Here is a 10,289-nt window from a genome sequence, read left to right as displayed (position 1 = left end):
TACCGCAAAAAAAAAAAAAAAAAAAGTTGCTCTATGCCCACCATTGTGCAGGCACAAGGGGAGAAGCAGATGTGAAAAATATGGCCTTTGTTCTGAAGGTGCTAATAATCTATGTAGAAAGAAAAGATGTGTAATTAATGTGTATACTCACACAGACCTATCTGCATACCTATACAATACTATATAGAGATATCTTTTTAAAAACACATCAGTAGTCCAGGTCTGTAGGATTGACAGTTTGTAGAGTTGAAACATGTTTTAGAGATCACATATAGCTCTATACTTCAGGGGGACTAGATTTCAATACTTCAGGCAGGCATTTGCATAAGAGAGACAAGCTCTCATGGAATAGTGGAGAAAGCTCTAGACTTAAGGTTCAAAGTTCACAGTTTTGAATTAAAGTCAGAGCTCTAGTAAGCAGTGAATGATAGTTAATTATAGGAAAAATAAGATTGTTGGTTAGAGTCAGTCAGATTTTAAATTCATTTACTAAGTTTTGAGTAACCTAAATTTGTTATATATATTTATAGTTTTATACCATATAAATATTAAAATGGGTAATAAGTGCCTTAGCTTTATATGCCAATATTGGGTTAATACCTTCTGTTACTTTTCTTTGTATTAATACATGTAATTTGCATATATTTAGCCTAAAACACATTTTTACTACATTTAATTGATTTGAATATCCAGCTGACACACCTTTTTTTTAACATGCCTGCTTTTGTAAATGTCTCTCATCTTGCTTACAGTGGTAGCAGGAGATATGGAGGGTCTTTTTGGGTAACTTCCTCATCACTGCTGTGGGAGTTCCTGTTGCTCATTGTAATAGTTTGCTGGGGTTGCCATAACAAAGTGCCACAGACTGGGTGGCTTACACAACAGAAATGAATTTTCTTACAGTTCTGGAGGCGAGAAGTCCAAGATCGAGGTGTTGGCAGGATTGGTGTCTATTGAGGCCTCTCTCCTTGGCTTGTAAATGACAGTCTTCTTGTGTCTTCACATGGTCTTCCTCTGTGCCTGTCCGTGTCCTAATCTACTTTTCTTATAAGCATGGCAGTCATATGACATTAGGCCACCCGCCCCCAACAACCTCATTTTAACTTATCTCTTTGAAGAACTTGTCTCCAAAATATAGTCATATTTAAGGTCCTAGGGGCTATGGCTTCAACATACAAACACAACACAGCACGTAGATCTCATGTCCTGTCACCTCTAAAGTCTTCTATTACAACATACCAAACTTTCATCATGAACTTCTGTCTTTCCAGCTCTATCACTAACTTCATCAAGATTTCCAGTGTTGGACTTTTTGTTCTCCAGAGTCATCATTTGTTTATGACTTTTACTTAACCTTCCATCCACTGATGTCTCCAATATTGGGTTAATACCTTCTGTTACTTTCTATAGGACGTTGAAGGTGAGGTCAAGAAAAGGAAGGACCTCGTTTCTGACAGCTATCCCATGATTATTGCATTGAAAAGTTATTTTACCAGAATGCTGGGCAGACAGGAATCTTTATTTCACCAGCTTGGCAGAAAAATGGCCACAAAGTCATTTTTGTTTGTATATTTCTCTAAAATTTTATTATCGTATATAAACTTTTTTTATGGAGTAAAAAATTGTGTTTTTTTTTTCTTTTTGTCACATCTTTGTCATTTGAACATCGTTTCTCATTAGATCATTTATTGGTCTTGATTAGAAGATTGATTAGAAGATTGTGGGCCTTCCTTTAATCTATCCTGGGCCTGCTTCATACAGAGGCATAGAAATTTAGAATGGGAAAGGAGCTACAGATTATCTAGGTTAATATCTATTCTATCACATATAGCCACTAGAATAATACCTAGCACATGGTAAGTGCCTAAGAAATTTTAACTACTATTAGTAGTAGAATTTAAACCCAAGTAATTTGACTTTCAGTTCGGTAATTCCTTCTCAGAGGTTTTAGAGCCAAAAAGAAACTTGCCGAGTCTTCTTCTACTTAGTTCATTTCATTCATCTCCCCCCACTCAGATCCTCAATTCTTGATTCACTTCATTTTTCTTATGTCCTTTCTCTCTTTTTCTTCTCTTTTTTCCTAAAAGTGGAGAAGACAGAATAAATTCAAAGAAATTGAGGGTTACGCTTAAAAACTTCTTATTTTATTGTCCTTATCAGGGCCAGCCTGAGGTTTTCTGCCATCTTTTATAAAATTTATGCCTGGCATAATTCTGATTTTTTTACTGCCTTCTTCGTGCAGATACACACCCAATCTCATACTGATGGAAGCACTACTGTTTCTTCATGGCAAGACTTTTAAAATTTCTGGAAACTTTAAAAGCATGGAATAAAAACTTGTGAGTGTAAGTGTAGATGGAAGTAGGAAATTTGGGGGGAACAGTGGCAACACGTGCCAAGGTTTTTGGCACCCTTCAGAGAATTAAAGAATTTACCTCTTTTTTTAAATAGTTGCAAAGGGGAAAAAACAAGGTAGCAGGCACAGTTTGCTCATAAAAGTGAGCAGGTTTGGTAGATAAATTTAAAGATGTGAAGGCCAGGACAAATTCCTTAATATAATTTGTGTCCCTTTACCCTCCAAACATACACTCATGTTGGGAGGCGGAGAGACTAGTAAATAAAAAGGTGAAGCTTTAGAAAAGTAAGGTTTTTCATATTGTTGTTTTCTGTGTCAGTCCTCTTACAGTTTTGTGGTAGAGGCTAAAAAGAGGGGAAGAATCAATACTACAGTACATTTGGTAGCCCATCTTAAAATGGGATTATTTGGACCCTTTGAGAACTTCTGTCAAGCCAGAGTGTGCAGGATAAAGTTAAAGGATTGGGGCTGTTGGCTGTTCTTCCCGTTACCTTTGAGTGTGGCCTGATGAACAGTGGAACTTTTTAAAGCTTAAATAGAGTCTTAGTGCTGTTGAATATATGCTTCAAGATTTATATCTGATTTCTAAATCCTCAAAAACATTTTAATAGCTTGTTAAAGAGAACTATATTTAAGACTTGTGTAGTGTTCTGTGTGTTTATGTATGTATATTTCCTGCCACTAAAGATTGAATTATATCCCCTGTGCCTAGAAAATAATATTTGTTGAAACAAAACAGATGATGATGTGAGATTTAGCTTATTACTTTGGTTTGCGACTGCCTTTTAGGGCTTTTTGTGTGTGTGTGACTTCTTGATTTTTTCCTTTTATTTTATTGGATGGCATTATTAACTTTGACTTCATGAGACTCCCAGTTCTATTTCTGCCATGATTTTATAATCTGTGTTTTTAAAGTTGAGTTACTTTTTATACAAAGAAAGTAGCAATATCCATTTAATAACAGGTTTTATGAGGAAGAACCCGATTTGCTTTGTTTTAATCAACCTTTCTTTTCTCTTTTCAGAGGACGTTAAGCAAGTTTTTGGACAGACTACAATTCATCAACATATTCCATTTAACTGGGATTCAGAATTTGTGCAACTACACTTTGGAAAAGAAAGAAAAAGACACCTGACATATGCGGAATTCACTCAGTTTTTACTGGTGGGTCTAGCCCTTATAAAAAGTTAAAAAGAGTGAATAAGTAAAACTAGGATCGTGATGCACATTTGCTAACCCTGGCCAAACCATCCTATTTGGAAGTATTTCTTTATTAGTATGTAGAAACTATAGGATTAAATAGACTCTTACAGACTCTGCAGAACCTCTTCCTGCTTAAATGGAATACACATTGAGGACCCAGGAAATCAAGTGATGTGCTGAAAGGTCACATAAATCAGGAGGGACAAAATCAGAACCTGAACTCTTGGCTTATGACTGGTTCTGCCACCACTAACCAATATTTTGTTTTCCCTTGGGAAATGGACAGGTGTCATCATCAGCATCTAACCATAGCATCATTTCACCTGAGGCCTTTTTATAGACAAGATACTGGATCTAGACCTTGACTGCATATTGGAATCACCTGGGGAGCTTTAAAAACTATTGTTGTTTGGGTCCCCCATCTCTAGAGATTAGAGAGAGAGAGAGAGAGAGAGAGAGAGAGAGTGTGTGTGTGTGTGTGTGTGTGTGAGTGAGTGAGTGAGTGAGTGAGTGAGAGTGATGGAGGGCAGGGAGGGACTGCTTGGGCCTTGGGGTATTTAAAGCTTTTCAGGCACTTCTGTTGTGTTGCCAAGTTAGAGAATCACTGTTCAGAGCACTAGTTGTCCGTATCCGGGGTTCAGCTCTGTGGGAGTTATCTACATCTCTGGGATGCCCCTGGCCCAGTCCCTCCTGACTTCCTCTCTTCACTCCCTGCTTCGTGATAATTTCACTAGGCCACTGATGATACTAACAGAAGGCTAGTAACAAAATATGATCACAGTTTAGTTTTCCTCCTGAAGCATAATTTTAAGACTTGTTGATTCGGATATTGTTTAGTCACTAGAGATCAATATCTAGATAATGTATAGGTCTATGTGATAAACCACTCTTTCTTTCAGATTTTTATGCATTTGTTTTGTTTCTCTAACAATTTTATTTTATTAAATATAATATTTAAAAGGCTTGTTTAAGGGAATTAGTTTGCTGTGTTTAAGTCGTGGGTCTTGAGGAAAAATTTGCCGAGGAAACCATCTTTTTCTTCTTTTTTTTAAAAATTGAAATGTAGTTGATATTACAATATTATGTTAGTTTTAGGTGTACTATGTAGTGGTTTGACATTTGTGTACATTCTGACATGTTCACCATGATAAGTCTGGTAACCATCTGTCCCCATACAGAGTTATTACAATATTGACCATATTCCTAATGTTGTGTATGACATCCTCATGGCTTCTTTATTACTGTAGGTTTATAGCTCTTCATCTCCTTTGCCTATTTTGGCCCCGCCCTCCCCCGTCTGCCTACCCTAAACACCTTCTCTTCTTTGTTATTAGTAACATCAGCAGTGGGTATCTTGGTGGCCCTGCATCCTTCGTGCGCCTGTGACCTTGCCAGAGTCTTCTGAGGAGTGGTTGGAAGCACAGCTGTGGGGCGGAGGTGGAGGGTACAGGGACACACGTGCACCGTGCCCTGTGCTCGTTCACTCAGCATTTTGTGGTCTCCATTCTTAGGCACAGTGTATGTAATAGGTTGACTTTACTAGGTGCTTCTCTTTTTGACTCACTGGTATCATTATGATATCTAAAATTTGTCATGCTTTGTAGTTTGCTTTTATTTTCCCAGTCTTTGAAAACTTAAAAAACAAGGTGTCTTAAACATGCCTTTGTATTTATTTTAAAATGTGTTAATGTCTATGAATTCCCGTTTGCAGTTCTATATAAACATAAACCTGCTTAAATAACTCAGGTGGAGAATGGAATGTGAGTTGTTAGTTTTGTGCTGTTGTTTATACAAGACATCGCACTGCAGTAGGAGGTGGTATTCATTTTGATGAGGAATAATTACAATAATGCTATTGAGACAGATGCCTCCAATTGACTTTATGGAGCACAGCCTAATTAACTTTTAGTCTTAATGGGATGTTAGCAGTGGTAAGGATGATCAGGTTTCCCTTTAAGCAAATATCAATTATGCCGAATTGAGTCAGCTGTAATCCACTCAGCTGCTTCTAGGCCTTCCTCAAGATATGGACAAGCCAGAGGCAAAGATGAGGTGACTTAGGGATTACTGATTAGGTTTCCAGCTGCAGCTTGTGGGGCATTCACTTGTATTGGACTCCGTTCTATACTGGTTAATACACTCACCCCTCAGTGTCCCGCATGGGACAATTTTGACTTTGTAGCCAGAATGCAAGTGCTAAACTTTTACTAGATTAAAACGGTCTTGGTAGGTAATTAGGGCTTTGCTTTTGTGTCCCACTCCAGGCCCAGAGTTAAAGGAATTAATGGATGTATCATGATAGACTCACTATGAATGCTGATGAAATGCCAGTTTTGGTGTCTACTATTGGGTCACTGTCCCACTGCCCCCATTCAAATGCTTCCTTTGCTTCCTTTGAAGTCTTTTCTGAATGAAGGTAGAGCCTCAGACCTCAACTTCAAATACTTTGTTCTTTGGAGCTCTTTTCTGGATGCAGGGACCTTCTTAAAGATGTAAGTAAACGTAATCTCCTATGTTTGGGACTCTTGCTTTATCAAGCATGTGCCCGCCTTTCTGCTGTGGAGCAGGGCTCAGAAACACAGGCACCAGCTCCCTGGCTGGCGCCAAGGTCGTGAAAGAACTGCCACCATGCATGCCATTTGCTTGTCACCTGAGGAGGAAGAGGAGCAGCCAGCTGTAGGGTCAACTTCACAGTGCTTGTGACCTCAAGGAGCCTGTTGTCGAAAACACCGGTCAATTCCACTGAAGGGCCTAGAAGGTATCAGCCTCACACTCTTGTGTGTTAACCTGTGCTTATGTATGTGCATGTGTTTGTGCCTGGTGAGCAGTGCAATTCTCTGCAAGGTCATTTTTTTTCCCCTTCATTTAAAAAATATTTTATTTTATTTTTAATTAATTATTTATTTGGCTGTGTTGGGTCTTTGTGGCTGCGCACAGGATTTTCTCTAGTTGCAGTGAGGGGGCGCTACTTTTCGTCGCAGCACGTGGGCTGCTCATTGCGGTGGCTTCTCTTGCTGCGGAGCACGGGCTCTAGGCACACAGGCTTCAGTAGTTGCAGCACACGGGCCCAGTAGTTGTGACTTGTGGGCTCTAGAGCGCAGGCTTCAGCAGTTGTGGCGCACGGGCTTAGTTGCTCTGCGGCATGTGGGATCTTCCCGGACCCAGGATGGAACCTGTGTCCCCTGCATTGGCAGGTGGATTCTTAACTACTGCACCACCAAGGAAGTCCTAAAAAACAATTTACTGTACAGAAGCTGGTGTGAGTTTGTTATAAGCCACCACGTGGCTGTGAGGGCTCCACATGTTCACATGTTCGTCTGGGTACTGTCTGAGGTGGTTGGTGCCGGTCATGGGCATCTATTGAATGCTGAGCTGGAATGTTGTTTTCTGTGCTTTGGTTATAAAATTCATAAAGTGGTGAATCAGTTTGATATACTTGGAGCTAAATTTGTCTTGTTTGTACTTTGTATCTAAATGATAGTGTTGAAGCAAGTAGCAGGGATGCAAAGCCTCCCTTCTAGAGTCTTGGTAGGGAAGGATTTCAGAAGGGAGTGGAGCCACAGTCCTGTTACCCCCATCCTTAATACTGTTGCATCCACTGCTGCTATCTTTTTTGTTCCGGGTTCTATCATCTCCACTTAACTGCATGAGTGATGGTGTGTACGTGTGAATGTGAATATAGTTTTATACGTTGCAGTGTATGCATGTGTATTTTAAAATAGTCTATAAGCCTTTCCAACATATCTGTACTCTCAGCTCTTAGGGCAAAGCTCTAATTTTATGGTTACTAGTTGAAAAATGGATTTTAATATACTGAAAACAGTATATTTAGAAAACAGTTCAGAAAAATTTTCCTATTCTATACCTGCTGGAACTCTTGTTCATAAATGATATTAACATAGAACTCCTTACCCTGTTTTGAAGTATTTTTGTGATTGTTAACTCGCATGAGGCAAGCCACCCAATTCATCTAATGTTTGCTGAGGATGTAGGATTTGTCAAGAAGCCTTGTGCAAAAGGCTCAGAGGTGCAGAGGTAACAACTTTTGAAATACTTATAATGTACAAGTCTGGACGCGTGTTCCTATGTTTATTCGCCTGACAGCTCAAAAGGCACAACTGCAAACAGATATAAAATGTATACCCTATGAGGATGCTCTTTTATAACAAAAATCCTTAAGGGTTTGTAGCATAAACCGTTATGGCAGGTGTAAACCTGAAACCAACATTCAAAGTGTGGTTAGAGCAGCCGTCCAAAGTACAAAATTAAAGGGCCAGATACTACTATAAGGTCTATTTAACAGACCCATTTTACAGATGAAGCGTCTGAGGCCTTTTACTTTAGGGTCTCTTAGCAGTATCTCATTTGTGATTTCGATTTGCATTTCCCTAACGACTGACGATGTTGAACATCTTTTCATGTGCTTGTTGCCACCTGTACGTTTTCTTTGGAGATGTGTCTGTTCAAATCCATTACCTTTTTCTTATTGGATGGGAGTCATAGGCAATTGTGAGCACAGAGTGAAAGAAAGGCCTCTTAAGTTTTTCTGCCAAATTATTCTGTAGAGTCGGTACTGAAAGTCACTCTCAAAAAAAGAAGTAATAATAGCAACAACCTTTATAATTTACAAAGTGGTTTTAAATATCCTGTTTCTGATGCTAGCATCCCCCAATACCCTGAGAGGTAATTATAATCATTCCCTATTATATACAAAAGAATAAACAGACTCTAGGGTAAAATTTTGCATTTACAGGTAATTTTACGGGGAAATGCTCATGGTTTTCAATAGGGTCCCAAAGGAGTACCCCAAAAGAGTACAGACCTGCTGTTCTAGAGCTTAACTTCTACCATAAGATCACAGACATGTGAGGGATTAAAAAATATGATGCCATTACCACTATACTCCACTATATTGTCTCCAGGGCCATGGCTATGAAGTTAGTATCTCTTCCTGGAAGGGGCCATGTTTCTGAATGGGGATGTACAGTCATGCATTGCTGGACATTTAGCATTCCTGATCCCGGCCATTAATTGCCCAATATGATTACAAAAAAGCCGTAGTAGGGCTACGTGTTACGGTTGTTTCCAGTTACTTTTTTTTTTTTTTTGCGGTACACGAGCCTCTCACTGTTGTGGCCTCTCCCGTTGCGGAGCACAGGCTCCGGACGCTCAGGCTCAGAGGCCATGGCCCACGGGCCCAGCCGCTCTGCGGCATGTGGGATCCTCCCGGACTGGGGCACGAACCCATGTCCCCTGCATCAGCAGGTGGACTCTCAACCACTGCGCCACCAGGGAAGCCCATCCAGTTACTTTTTTTTTTTTTTTTTTTTTTTTTTTTTTTGGCCACACCGCACAGCTTGCAGTATCTTAGTTCCCTGACCGGAGATCCAAGCGTGGAGTCCTAACCACTGGACCGCCAGGGAATTCCCCTCCAGTTACTTCTTGATAATGGTTTATAATCATGGGTATATATTTCACATATAATTATTACAGTTTAAAAATCATCTACACATAGGAGTTTCTAACAGCTCTGGTCTCAGGAGAGAAAAGTCTCAGGTTACTACCCAATGTGATATGCTTGTTAACTAGAAAACTGTTCCTGTTAACTACCTCTCCTGTAGCATTTTCCAGCTTAGAAAGTGCTTTGGCTTGTGTTGATCTTTACAGTTGCCTTAGGTGTTAAGCAGTTGCTGTTGTTTCTGTATGAAAGGTGAGCATGTAGAAGCTTGGAGGAGTTTTTTGTTCAGGATGAGACACAGGTGGAACAGAAGTTGGCTTTAATTTTCCTAAACCTGTAGCAGTGTTTTCAAATTTTGTGTAAAATGTTTCTGAAGTGATTTTAAAAGGCGGTGCCCTGGGCCTCTGTCCCCACCAAGGGTCTGATTCAGTAGGTCTGGATAGGGCCTAAGAAACAGCCTTTCAAACAGGCATCCTGAACTGTGATGTTCCAAATGGTCCGAGGGCCACACGTTGAGAAATATTGGTCTAGATGACAAAACCCTGACTGTTTAAAAGCACAGAATCTGGTGTTCAGGTCTCATCCTAAGGCTGATGGGGAGCTAGGAGAGGCAAACATGATCAGATTGGTGTTTCAGAAGGACTGCTCTGGCTGTTGTGTGGGCAGTCAAATGGAGAGGGATCTGACTGGGAGAGGGAGACCATCTGGCCATTCTCCAATCCAAGAGAGAAATGACTATGGCCTGGGTTGGATGGTGATGGTGATGAGCTAAAGAAAATGGGTTCAAGAAAAGTTCAAGAGATGGGCCTGACCAGGCTTGGTGATCTGTTAGGATGGGGACAGTAAAGGACATGCAGAACTCATGGTTCACTCCTGGATTTTAGGTTTCGGCAAGTGGGAGGATGGTGGTGATTTACCGAGACTGGGAGCACAGGGGGATGGGATGGAGGACATGTTGGTGAAGGCCTGTGAGGAGTGCTTTGCATGTAATCACCACTGATCATTTCATGGAGCCAGGAAATTTCTTCTGTTTTCAGAGCCCTTCCTCCTATTACTATAGGAAGAAGAGTCATGCAGAAATCAGCAGTGCTCTAAATTGGTGGCGAGGCCAAATTTTGAAGGTGGAATTCCATTAGTTAGCCAAGAAATGAGATAGCTGGCTTGGGAGGGAGTGGGGCTAAAAATCCTCTCAAATATCTTCTCATCAAATAGAGTTTAAGGGGCTTCCCTGGTGGCGCAGTGGTTGGGAGTCCACCTGCCGATGCAGGGGAC

The 10,289-nt window shown here is 40.4% G+C and overlaps 1 protein-coding gene across 3 annotated transcripts in view; it reads left to right on the top strand.

Moving 5' to 3' along the window:
- Positions 1 to 10,289, top strand: part of SLC25A13 (solute carrier family 25 member 13) — a 205,760-nt gene that overhangs the window by 109,968 nt on the left and 85,503 nt on the right. For all 3 annotated transcript variants that reach the window (XM_007450665.1, XM_007450664.1, XM_007450666.1), the window contains one exon: positions 3,381 to 3,520. In XM_007450665.1, coding sequence (XP_007450727.1) covers positions 3,381 to 3,520 — 140 coding nt within the window. The remainder of the gene's footprint in view (positions 1 to 3,380; positions 3,521 to 10,289) is intronic.

Source organism: Lipotes vexillifer, unplaced genomic scaffold, assembly GCF_000442215.2.
Source record: "Lipotes vexillifer unplaced genomic scaffold, Lipotes_vexillifer_v1.1 scaffold172, whole genome shotgun sequence".
In the NCBI taxonomy this organism is placed as follows: domain Eukaryota; kingdom Metazoa; phylum Chordata; class Mammalia; order Artiodactyla; family Lipotidae; genus Lipotes; species Lipotes vexillifer.
Note: the sequence above shows the minus strand (reverse complement) of the source record. Positions and strands in the feature narration are given on the sequence as shown.